Genomic DNA, 12,594 nt, shown 5'->3' with positions numbered 1-12,594 from the left:
CGTTCCCATCTAGGCAAGGCAATGACGCTAACAACACGCCCTTCTTAGCGCTGGTGTGGGGCTCTGCGGCCTAGCCCCCATTCTCGAGCTTTCGGTTGCCGAACCCCTCACGGATCATACGATACTGCCCATCCACCACGAGCAGGGAAGACGCCGATATCGCCTTTGGAAATGGACCGCCGCTAGTTTCAGAACCGTCACAATCGCTTGGTAAACATGATTGCTGTCTTGGAGCAATGGGCATGCTTTGCCTTCTGACGCGTTGCGGTGGTACGTCGTCTGCCTAAGCTGACGTCCTCGCCGCATACTGGGGTGTGCGTACACCGCTGTGCGGGAGCAGTCGACTTGACAAGTGGTTTCACGTGGATCTTTGGTGCAGGTAACTAGGAATACTGCTGGTGTCACGTGAGGGGGTTCACCTTGACTGTGCTGCTTCGTCCGTCGGCTACCTAGTCTTCCCTGCTGGCACGTCAGTGGCTCTCGAAGCATGACAGAGACGCGTGCACCCAAAAGATGCAGCTGTTTGACGTGTGGCGCGGTTTCTCAAGAAGCATATCGTTCTCGGAAACGCCCAAGGCGCATGAAATGGACATTTCTATCTGTAAAAAGATTTGGCATGCCGGAAAAGGTCGAAGACGAAAGACAGCCTGATACGACAAAGTCCTCCACGTCCTGGGAAAGGATATATCCCAGCACAGCCGAGTGAGCCCTCATCTTCAAGCTCAGCATGCTTCGCGAAACTCGTACTCTGTCGTCATGGCATCTGTATCTTCGTGGCGTTTTGCAATCGTCGACTCAACTCGAAACCTCAACCAGACAAATGATCAACGTTGAAAGTATCGTTTGCGTTGATGACAAGTATCTTTCTGCATGCCATCGTCATGGCCGCATGCAAGGTCTTCGCCTGGGGCCATCTTTACAACCCCAAACCTGCGCCACAGCCCCCGATTGCAGGTTTGGGGCCGATGGAGAGCGGCCATGCAGTACGCCTCCCTCAGGTCGTTGCGCAAGACGCAGTCGAGATGGAACAGAGCTGCTGATAATCCTAGACATAGGGAGAAGGCGTGGAAAACCGTCAAGGGTCAATGTAACATGTTGATAGCTTCTGACGCTTTGTCTTTCCGAGCTGCTCGGGTCCATTCAGCCTGGAAACATATATGTATGGCAGTCATTCTGCATGTATTCTCCCAAGTTCATCAACACATCAATCCTTTCCTCTCCCACATCCCCCCCTCAACTCTAGACCAACTTGAACCCATCTGCTGAAGCTCGCTTTTCATCATGGGTATCCGGTTTTCCAACTGGGTTGCTCTGTCCATTGTGTTTCACAATACTCTCACAACTGCTCTCGTCGTACCTAGAGCCGCGTACAGCGGATATGGCCAGCCCTATGGCACTGGAAACACCTACCCGACTACAGCAGCCGCGTCATCTTCCACAGCTTCTCAGGCTTCATCCCTTGGTATGTCCTGTGTTACCTCCGGGACCACAACCGTAACGCTATCAGGCTCGAGCATTGTGCCGCTGGCTTCGATAACTGGCACCTATCCTATCGCGAGCGGCCCTACAACCTATGGCGAGAATGAAGCAAATCCATGTCGACGTGCCACATCTAACAAGACCGCAGGTTGGCCATCGGCCCATTCCCCAAGCTCAATCGTATCGAGCAGCATTGTGGATTACCCCGTCAACCCCTCTGTACCACCTCCTGAGAATCCCGCGACTTTAGACTATCCTGCTGTCACTCCTACTTCGAATGTGGCTTCGTCTACTGGTGGCGGACATGGCCCTTCCCCTGCGCCTGTCCACCCGCACCCAAGTAAACTTGCAAGCAGTGCATATCCGGAGATTACCGTAACTCCAAGTACCTACAGTATGTCTTCTCATGTTATTAGCGCTCGGGTCCTCTACTACAACCCAGGAAAAGATAGTTGGAATACAGATGACTAAGCTTCCTAGAAACCCCCATACCGTATGCACCCAGTTACGCGGCAGGATCACCAGCACCCTATCCGACCTCCCCGCTCAATCTTGAAGGGGGACAGGTATCACACAGTGCAGGCCCAGGTAGCACTTCACCGACTCTCCATGTACCGATTCCGACAGGAAATGTTACATCGAAGCTCCCTTATGGAACGGGGTATCTGACGTCAAGCACCGTGCTGCCGTATCCGGAAGAAAGCGATACTTACTCATCGCAACGATCTGCCACATCATCTGCAACAGGTTCGTTGATTAGCACATCATGAAGTCGTATCAGGATGTGTCGCTGACGTTGTTAATTGCCCCAGTCCATCCAACACCATCCCCAGCTCTTCCCGTCTCGTCGGCACTATCTTCAGCCCCTCCTGGTTATTCGGCATCGCCCTCGGTCCCTCTCGTGTCATCGGCGTCATCTTCAGGCGCTCCTGTCTATTCGGCAACACCGGCTCTTCCTGTCACCTCAACACTCTCCTCAGCCTACCCTGTTTCGCCAGCATCGTCTTCTTCCCCGCCCATGTACTCGGTACCATCTTCAGCCCCCCCAGGCTATCCGACATCGCCTTCGGGTCATTCTACCCCTTCGACGTCGCTTTCTGCACCTCCTATGGATCAGACATCATCGTCAGGCTTTCCTGTCTATTCAGATGCTCCTGTTGAGCCAATGTCATCTTCAACTTCACTCGTAATACCTACTCCAATTGTCAGCTTTACGTCAAGCGTCCATGTTCCAGCCTCCTCTCTTCCGCCAGTGTCGGGGAGCATGACTACACAGTACCCAGCAGTTCCGTCTGTGGCTACTGGTTACCCGGCATCGCATGGACTACCTGCTTCCGAGATCTCCACAAATACTGGGGTGCCTGGTATGTATACCTGTTCGATCTTACCTGTCAATGTTTCCACGCTCACTCCACACCAGGTTATCTAGCGGCACCTAGTACCATGATCACCAGCGCTATTACGCCCTCCGCGACCCCGAACATGTATGACACGTCCACTCAGCCGATGGGAGGATATGCAGAGTTTGCTGGAGTTGGTACCTGAGTGTTCAGGATATGAAACTGGTGACTCTGCCCTATGGGCTGGAACTAGTGATCCAGCAGCCAACCCTAGGACTGACCTGTACTCGTACTCCTGTATTAGTTTCCTTTGTTCCAGGTGTTGACATCTGGGTAATGTTTTGGTTATTGGAGTTTGTACTCGTATTTAGAAAACCTACTGAATCCACTCGTTTACCAAATGATACACGATCAGAAAAAGGATTTTGTTCGACAGCTGCTTCGCCGTTTCTTATTGACAGGGTACATGCCCGGCTTGTCGGGATACTGAAAGAACACGACGTTCGCTGATCGACGGGTCTGTGCGGGCGCGTTGCTATGGTGCCAGGATGTAGCGTCGCGTGGTCGGCTAGCGCTGTTTACCGCTCACCGTCTGAGCTCGCACCACCACATATTACATAGACGTGCTGCACAACTTCCTTAGACTACCAAAGTTGAACAACCAAACTCATAGCAGGTGCTACCCTTCGACAACATACATAACCCCCCAAACCGTCGAGTTGGCGCGCCTCAAAGAATCCCCGGTCCAGATGGATCCGCCTCCACCTCTCTCGCCAAACAAGGCACCCTTCTCGCCTGGAATGCCCATCTTCCCTGCCAGCCCCGACCGCGGTGCTGGTTCAAGATCTCCGTACGGCGATTCTAGGGGCTCATCGCCAGTCCTCTCGCCCTCGACGCCCAACCTGCGCCCCCACTCGCCCCTACGACACACCCACCGCCGAACCGATTCCGATGTTTCCGTCACAGCCCTCGCCGGCATGTTCGAGAACCTCGAGGTTAAGGACCCACGGGAAGCATGCAGGCGCTTCAAGGAATTGCTCGACAAGGAGAGGATACGACATGCGGAGAAGTTGAATAAGATCGAGAAGGAACATGCCAAGAAGGAGCGCGACCATGAGTTGTCATCAAGCCGACGCGATGTGCGCATTGACGAACTCAAGAACGAGCTCGAGCAGACAAAGGAATCACTTGCGAATGCCGTTACCAAGGAAAGATTTGAGAAGAGGCTTAACGAGAGTAAAGCTGCCATCGACAAGTGGGCACAGGCTTTCAAGGACAATGAAGAGAAGTGGAAGAGTACACAGGCCAAAGTCGTGAGTGAGCCATGCTCTTATGTATAGTTTCTACCTACTGACATGTCTCAGATCGAAGCAGAACAGCGAAGTAAGACCTACGAAGGCAAATATCGACACGCTAAGAGGGAGTACATTGAAGCCAACAACGAGAAGCTCCGATGTTCCGCAATGATACCGCAGCTCCAGGCTAAAATTCAGAGCGTCCAACGCAGCTTGCAGCGGGCCGAGTCAGATGTCAAGTTCAAGACCGATGAAGCCGCCAAGTACAAGAACGAGGTGTACAGCCTGCAGGTGGAGATTGAGAGCGTTGGCAACCGACTGAACGAAGAAGTGCAGATACTAAAAGAGAAGCTGGGTCTCGTCGAGGGAGAGCGCGATGCTCTTAAGACGAGCTTGAAAGAAGAGGAGGTTCTGCGCATCGCTGCGGAAGGCCAAATACCGCTTCCATCGGCCGACCCGGAAGAGACTGATGAATTTGCATCACCCGTTCGATCGCCACGCAAGCCACGCAACGCTCCTCGCGAGGACGACGACAAGGAAAATGTGTCGCCAAAGAAGAACGCAGTTGATCTGCGCTTCATTCAGCAGGAGCTAGCCGCAGAGAGACGTGCTCGCGAGCGCGCCGAGGAGCAGATCGACTTCATGAAGATGGAGTGCCAGTTCCAATGCTGCTCTTGTCGCATCGCTGAGAACAGGGGAAAGCACTACGTCCACGATGACTCCCTCGAAGCTGAGATGCAGCGCATCAAGGTCTCGCTACCTATCTCTACGCCTCCAGCTAGCAACCACGGAGACGATGTCATGGAGGGTGTAGTGATCAAGCAAGAGTCTGTGGAGAACGAGCGTCCGATTACACCACCTGAGGATACTGTAGTCAAGACAGAGTCCGAAGAGCCCGAGACCGTTGTCGCCTTCTCTCCAGACACAGGAACCTTTCGCTCTGTGCCATCACCCATGAAGTCTCGTCCGTCGGCAGGCATCGTCACACCTGTAGAGCCATCAGCTGTGGTCGAGATGGCAGATGCACCAGCGCCTGACGCGGTCGCTCCTGCCAACGTGGCTTTGCCACAGTCACGTCCTGCATCGAGAGTCGACTTTGTTCTTCCTACCCGCAGGGAGAGCAAGGCTGTAGACATCAGTATCCACGAAGACGCCATTGACGACGACAGCGAGGACGAGGACATGTCACCACCGACGCCCGACAGGGAGCCTACTGGACCCGTAACGCCCTATCTCACTCGCACCATCACTACAACGACTACCATACCTCTCCACTTCTCCCCTGCCACTCCAGCGTTCAAGGCTGGTCGTGGGCCTATGACTCCCTCGACTGTAGCACACGCTGCAGCCAATGCACAGACCCCTGTTCTGGGTGAGCTATCACTGAACAAGCTAGGCATTGACCGAGAAGCCGCACTTGCAGCGATCCGTGAGCGCAGAGGACGTGCTAGAAGCATGGCCGCTGGTCACGGAACGCCGATGAAGCAGATGGTCGAAGGTGTAAAGGACCGCAGAGACATCAGTGCGCCTGTGACTCGGGTACGGAGTGTATCGCGGATACGAAGATGAGCGATCGAGGATGGACGTTGTGGAGGTGGCTGGTGACTGCCGTGCTGACTAGGGTGCAGCGAGAGTCGTGATACCATTGATTTCCTGTTGCGACTTTACCTTGCGCTTAGCGGCATTGCATGGCGTTGGAGGCTATTGCTGCATTTGAACTTTTCCGGCGTTGTCTGTATGTATGGATGTTTTGCACAAGCAGTGACTGCGTTATATACCACAGTTTTGCTTCTTGCTAGTTCTTACGATATTGTAATTGAGTGTTGACATGTTCAACTTTCTGCTGGCGTTCTGTGCTGAACTTGCTGTAGATGTGAATGGGTGTTCGTACTTGCGAACACTGTCATCTTGCACACGAACACAGCTCTGTAGTTGATACATTGGATGGCGAGGACGTCGGACAATCTTTTTCCGCGCGTGGTGTTCATGAGACGAGATGGACGGCCTCGGCGTGCGCACTCCCGCCAAGCCCCGCTAGCGCACGATTGGCGGTCGAAGCGAACGTCGAAATTGATCGCACTCGAACACCTGGATTATCTCTTGCGACAGCGACTACGAACTTTGACGCCCAACCCTCATTCTCCCTTCCACACCGACAACCGCAACCATGTCTGACAACGGAGAAATCGAGGTCGAGAACCCCACCGGCATTGCCATCCTCCCCAAGGATGTCACCGACGAGCAAGGCAGCGTCAAGCTGTTCAACAAGGCAGGCTTATTGTAACTTCCGCTCACACGCAACATACTGACTTTTCGCAGTGGTCCTACGAGGAGGTCGAGGTCCGCGACATCTCATTGACGTATGTTTCCCCCACGATACCGCGCCGCATACCCGTATAAAAGGACAATGGTGGCATTGGATACTTTGTATTACGCTGCGAGACCTTCGGCTAACTGAAGCCGCAGCGACTACATCCAGATCCGCTCGCCTGTCTACATCTCACACTCCGCCGGCCGATATGCCGTCAAGCGGTTCAGGAAGGCCCAGTGCCCCATCATTGAGCGTCTCACCAACTCGCTCATGATGAACGGCCGTAACAACGGAAAGAAGCTCATGGCTGTGCGCATCGTCGCTCACGCTTTCGAGATCGTACGTCTGCAATCTGCCAGGTTTCGGAATCGCGAAAATGGTACAACATGCACGTTGGGAGACGGCTGACATTTGCAGATCCACATCATGACCGACCAGAACCCCATCCAGGTCGCCGTCGATGCCATCGTCAACTGCGGTCCCCGTGAAGACTCCACCCGTATCGGTTCCGCCGGTACCGTCCGTCGCCAGGCCGTCGATGTCTCTCCCCTCCGCCGTGTCAACCAGGGTATCTCCCTCCTCACCATCGGTGCCCGTGAGGCCTCTTTCCGCAACGTCAAGAGCATTGCCGAGTGCCTTGCTGAGGAGCTGATCAACGCTGCCAAGGGTAGCAGCAACTCGTACGCCATCAAGAAGAAGGATGAGCTCGAGCGTGTCGCCAAGTCCAACCGATAAGGGCGTGCGTTCTGTGTATGGGTGTGCATGGTGTCTCTGGGAGGAGTTCTTTCGAATGGCTGTTCTGGTCGCTTTTTGATCGGACAGAATGAGGGATCTTATGCATGGCATGGCTTTCCTAGGCGATTAAGACCTCTTTCATGGTTGCATGACAAAAATGGACAATACGATACCACGTTCAGATGAGCAGTTACTGCGTGCGAGGTGATGTTGACGGCCACCGACAGGAGAAAGGAGGCCGGACCCGCTGTTGGATGGCATCGTGTAGCTGTGAAATGCCACTTCATGTATAACACAATGGCGGAAGTCATGTAGATCTCCGGTGAAGTTCAGTTCATCCAAATTCATCTATGGGTATCTTGTCTCTGTACTTTCTATGTACATGTCTATGCTGTCGCCCGCCCTAGCACAGCCCTCTCTAATATGACTCCAAACTCTTCGAAGCCGACTTTACCACTGTTCTTCTCTCCAAGTTGCTCAGCTTCGGCATAAGCCTTGGCCATGACCTCCTCATCAATCCTAACAAGCCAGTCGTGACCTGTGATCATGATGTGACCCCCTTCATTTTGCAGTTGCTGCATAAGCCCACTCGCGCGGATCAACCTCTCGACCCAAACCCTATCTTTACCCTCCGCGTACGCTGCGTCGACCAAATCCACGGCACCCCTCTCCTTCATTGTGTCCCTTACAAAGGCGACGACCCTCTCCCGTCGTGCGGCTTCCAACTCGGCCTCCTTTTTCTCCTCTGCCTTCCTCTCCTCTCGCTCTTGTCTCGCGCGTTCACGGATCTCCTCTTCTATAGCCGTTCGCCTCGCTTTTTCCGCGGCCGCAGTCGCCTCGCGCTCTTCACGGCCTTCTGCTTCTTGTAGACGGCGCATCTCGGCCTCTGAACGTAGCCATTCGTTGTACGCACGTTGTTGGTCTTTCCGAGCGAGCGACTTGGCTTTCTTGGTGCCGACTACGCGTTGGGTTGGTGGGGGACGGTTTGCGTTTTGTGGTGGGGGGTTGGCGGGGCCGGGTGCGAAGGCATCGTCGGGTAGTTGGGCTTCTTGCGCTTGATCGTTTGGTTGGTGATGGTGTGGTTCGGGCACGTCTTCGAAGTGGGCTTGGTGTGGTGGTGGTGTAGGTGCCCGAGGCGGTCGCGCGGCTTCTACGCCATCGTCTTGAAGGACTAACCGCTCGTCTAGTGGCGCTTGTTCTCCTTCATCTCTCTGTCCGCCTCCTGGATTCCTGATCCCTTGTTCGATTGGGCGATTTGTTTCTTCATTATTTTGTCTTTGGTCATTGCCCGCCTCTGCTGCTTGCCGTTGCGCATTGTACCATTCGCCTATTTGTGGGGCGAAATATAGTGTTCCGCAAAGTACTGCTGTGTGTAGAAGATCTTGCGATAGAGGTGTGCCAGATCGCGTGAAGGGAAGTAGGAGATTCAGAATCGTAAATGGAAGAGATAATATGGCCCCCATCGTGACGTTCGTGCTTGTACCGTCAATACTCAGACTAACGCGTTGACGGAGGGTTTGAGTCGATGAATTGAGGTGGGGTTTTTGCGCGAAGGCCGGGCGGTAGCAATGGAAGCCGCTAGCGGTCCATGTGATTGACAGGTGATATTTAAGGTATGTGGAGGGGCCGCTACGTGTGCGATAACAGCAGTCGTCCTGGCGTTAAAGATGTGATTCGGGTGAGAGATAATCTCAAGTTGAATTGATGGTGCCACTTGCAAGTCCGCGGTAGGGCTGAGCGCTAGTGCCGCGTCGGTACTAGCTTACATCTTGAGCCATCATTCACATGAACGAAGTGCTCCTGCCGTCAGCACGGAACGACGCTTACAGATGTCTGCTCAATGACAATTTGATTACGCGCCTCCATTACATTTTCTGCCCTATCTGTATAGCATAGTCGCTCTGACCATATCACCGACTGGAGGCCTGCACCTGGATCCATCAAACCTCGTATTAGTTTGGAAAGCACCCAGGTGGGAGTGAAATGATGCAGCAGATAATGGTTTCATGAGTGGAGGAGTCAGTCAACAATTGGACATTAGATGAAGGGCGCATATCCAATAACATCTAACCTGTTCATGGAGGGTGCGCCTTACGGCCGTTAGCAAAAGACTCGGAGCCCTATTCGCCCTCTTCTCCACATTGTCAAGCTAGGGTAGCCAATCGCCGTGTTCAACCCCAGCTATGAGCTTTCCCAATCGTTCAGGCCCTCCAAGGGCACGGCTGCTAAGTGTAACATCGCTATGGGAAATGGACTGCGATATCACCGCTTGACGATACGTGCGGAAGGCATGGCCCGATCGTCCACAGGTCTGGCCGTCCAAGATGTATATGATGCAGGGATCTGGATTGCTTTTATATCTCTGGACAAGTCCGGATCTTGATTACTATACGCTTGTAACTTCGGCTTCAATTTCAACAAGGCTTCAATCCATTCCCGACTCATTACAGTTCTCTCTCGACGCTTGTCTGACTCGTACCATTGCCACTCTCCTAGCTATACGATTGGCCCATCTCTACCTCGCACGACGTACATCTCTCGCCTACGGCATATCGAGGCACCTTGCTGCTTTGTCACTAAATATTACGCGCCGTATAATTGGTCAGCTGAACGTCAGTATGGTCGTCGCAACATCTGACGTCTGGCCCAACACGGCGGGCTTCGACACGGACTACGAAGAGCACGAGCCCGTTGAGCTCACCGTCAAAGGCACCATCCCACGGCATGCTGCAGGTGTACTTTATCGCACAGGTCCACTCGGCTACAAGGCGAAGACGAACGACGGCAAGATCTGGGCAGCAAGACATTGGTTTGATGGATTCTCATGTGTCCATCGTTTCCAGATCGACTTTCCGGACGCGGACGGCCCAGCCAAGGTTGCATACCGTTCGCGGCGCACAGTGGATGAGTACCTCGAGATTGTTCGTACGACGGGTAAACTGGACAGTACTACGTTTGCTGCAAAGCGTGATCCATGCGAGAGCTTCTTCTGGAAGGTAAGTCCTGACTGTACGAGATACGGATGAGACATACACTTACATCGTACGTCCACCACTGTAGGTCATGAGCATGTTCCAAGCAGGACAGAATGAGCGTAATGTTGGTGTTACACTCTCCATAAACATGGCAGGAAGTGACAAACTTACCAAAGACGCGAAACCGACGACCAATGGTCACACTAATGGCATTGAGACTTTACATGCCCGAACAGATTCTACTGCCATTAAGGAGATCGACCCAGAGACGTTGGAGCCGCGCGGTTATGCACGTCAGGAACTTCTTCATCCGGATTTGAAAGGGCCTTTCTCTGCCGCCCACGCCAAGTCTGACCCCCAGACGGGTGACATGTTCAACTTCAATCTCGACTTTGGATACAAGAGTACTTACCGTATCTTCCGCGTCTCGGCATCGTCCGGCGAGACAGACATACTCGCTACCTTCCATGGCATGCCTGCATACATCCACTCTCTATTCTTAACTGAGAACTACGTCATTCTCTGTGTCTGGAACAGTCACATCACATGGAGTGGCATCTCGCTTATGTACCACAAGAACGTCGTCGACTCTATCGCACCCTTTGACCCCAACTCCAAAGCAACATGGTACGTTGTCGACCGCCGCGAAGGCAAGGGGCTGGCAGCAACGTACGAAAGCATGCCATTCTTCTGCTTCCACAGCATCAACGCCTGGGAAGAGCCATCAGCTTCTGACCCAAGTAAGACCGATATCATCACCGAGCTCAGCATGTTTGAGAACCTGGACATCGTCAAGCGCTTCTACTACGACAACATCATCTCTTCCATCGACACGCCCGAATATGAGGGTGAGAAGCGCAGGCCTTGTCTACCGATGCAGGCGCAATTCCGCCTTCCAAGCGTCAATGCTGGTGTTTCTGACACGATGCCCGCTGAGCTTGTCTTTCAGGCCGAGAAGTTCAAGTCAATGGAGTTGCCGACGCTCAACCCTGCATACCTCACCCGGCGCCATCGCTACACATATGGATGTGCCGATCGTCTCAGGTCTTCGTTCTTCGACGGCCTCGTCAAGTTTGACAACAAGACTCAGGAAGCTATTTACTGGGAAGTGGATGGCCATACACCTGGCGAAGCAATCTTTATCGCTGACCCTGAAGGCGTGGAAGAAGACGATGGTGTGCTGTTGAGTGTAGTATTGGATGGATATGCGGAGAAGAGCTACTTACTTGTGCTCAATGCCAAGGACTTGACGGAGATGGGAAGAGCTGAGATGACAGGGCCGATGAGCTTTGGATTCCACGGAACGTTTAAGGAGACGTACAAAGCATATCGTGGTGATGTGTGAGCTGATAAAGAACAAGCCAACGTTGTTGCATCCTGTATTCGCGAGTTTCGCACCTGTTGACCTAAGGATATTTCGGTTCTTGTTGTAGTGGTCTAATTGGATACTCTTCGACGTACATATATTGGCTCTCATATACGAATCACTCTTATAGAGTACCTGAAAACCCCCTTCCTTCCATCTTGTAGAGCTATCGTAGCCGCTTGTCTCGCCATATTCCGTTCTTTACGTCGTCCCAACACCCCTCTACCCGGTCGAGCTCAGTCCGCTCACGACCGTTACGTTTGCAGATAGTCTCATGACCCTTCTTCGTCTCATTAGCCCACCTCAGAGTTCCTCTCTCGATGTCCCATAGTGTCAGGACGTAGCAAGATGCATTCGTACACTTATCGCCGCGCTTTGTGGGGTTGGTGTCGTTGGGTAGAGGTGGCTGCATCATGTATCTTTGAGGAGTTCTTCGGGCGTATAACTGCACTCTCGCGTGTCCGGGGGTGAGGAGAGGGACAGGATACTTATGTCTTCGCATGGACGGTCCTTGTAGCGTGGCGCGAGGGCTGCAGTCACCGTGAAGGTTTCGATGTCAGTCGCTCGGGTCGGCATTACTGTCGCGGTTGATCGATGTGATAAGAAGTAACAAGAGTAGTAGTTTGGGGTATCTTTGCAACGATATCTCGTTGTTCAATGTTCGTCCATGTTGTTTTTATGCAGTCAGTCTATGGGCTAAACCTGGGGGACTCATCGAGTGTACGTGCGCTCGACGACTCTAATCACCTCGACCGGTCATTCCTCCATTATCCTGTGATTTATCCACTCGGATCACAAATGCCTCGATTTCTTCACTGCGAATCGCGGATGTGGGGTTTTCTGAACTTTAGGAGAACCGTGTTGTGATTTGCCTCCCTGACTTGGTATGTATTCATGACAGATTCTGATGTTACCGGTGTGCATGACTTTGCATCCTACGATCACCAAAGCTGAGAAGGTGCAGCTACGGTATAGCATCCTTGATGGTTCAACCTGCTCGACCTACTTCTGAACGCCCTCTTCGCCAACGTAGTAGATGTCGCATCTAGTATATTTGAGTACGCCTGCTGACCACAGCAGAGTTTCGTCACCC

The 12,594-nt window shown here is 53.0% G+C and overlaps 4 protein-coding genes across 4 annotated transcripts; 3 read left to right on the top strand and 1 right to left on the bottom strand.

Annotated features, from left to right (window-relative positions):
- The first annotated feature begins 1,190 nt into the window (after nucleotides 1-1,190).
- Nucleotides 1,191-2,614, top strand: BKA58DRAFT_140114 (uncharacterized protein). Its single transcript, XM_046164567.1, has 2 exons — nucleotides 1,191-1,873; nucleotides 1,960-2,614. The coding sequence occupies exons 1-2, from the start codon at nucleotides 1,282-1,284 to the stop codon at nucleotides 2,247-2,249; spliced, it is 882 nt and encodes a 293-aa protein (XP_046025748.1). The 5' UTR covers nucleotides 1,191-1,281; the 3' UTR covers nucleotides 2,250-2,614.
- Nucleotides 2,615-6,281: 3,667 nt separating this feature from the next.
- BKA58DRAFT_455631 (ribosomal protein S7 domain-containing protein) lies at nucleotides 6,282-7,446 on the top strand (the record flags this gene model as incomplete). The annotated part of the gene is made up of 4 exons (XM_046174564.1): nucleotides 6,282-6,365; nucleotides 6,434-6,474; nucleotides 6,581-6,764; nucleotides 6,843-7,446. The coding sequence occupies 4 exons, from the start codon at nucleotides 6,282-6,284 to the stop codon at nucleotides 7,158-7,160; spliced, it is 627 nt and encodes a 208-aa protein (XP_046025747.1). The 3' UTR covers nucleotides 7,161-7,446.
- Nucleotides 7,447-7,546: 100 nt separating this feature from the next.
- Nucleotides 7,547-8,623, bottom strand: BKA58DRAFT_312314 (uncharacterized protein; the record flags this gene model as incomplete). Its single annotated transcript, XM_046167372.1, has 1 exon — nucleotides 7,547-8,623. One exon carries the CDS (start codon nucleotides 8,621-8,623, stop codon nucleotides 7,547-7,549), a length of 1,077 nt encoding a protein of 358 aa, XP_046025746.1.
- A 1,155-nt stretch (nucleotides 8,624-9,778) lies between these two features.
- Nucleotides 9,779-11,480, top strand: BKA58DRAFT_312231 (carotenoid oxygenase; the record flags this gene model as incomplete). Its single annotated transcript, XM_046167369.1, has 2 exons — nucleotides 9,779-10,156; nucleotides 10,221-11,480. The coding sequence occupies 2 exons, from the start codon at nucleotides 9,779-9,781 to the stop codon at nucleotides 11,478-11,480; spliced, it is 1,638 nt and encodes a 545-aa protein (XP_046025745.1).
- Between the last annotated feature and the right edge of the window lie 1,114 nt (nucleotides 11,481-12,594).

Source organism: Alternaria rosae (genome assembly GCF_020736505.1).
Source record: "Alternaria rosae strain MPI-PUGE-AT-0040 chromosome Unknown BKA58scaffold_4, whole genome shotgun sequence".
Classification (NCBI taxonomy): Eukaryota; Fungi; Ascomycota; class Dothideomycetes; order Pleosporales; family Pleosporaceae; genus Alternaria; species Alternaria rosae.
Note: the sequence above shows the minus strand (reverse complement) of the source record. Positions and strands in the feature narration are given on the sequence as shown.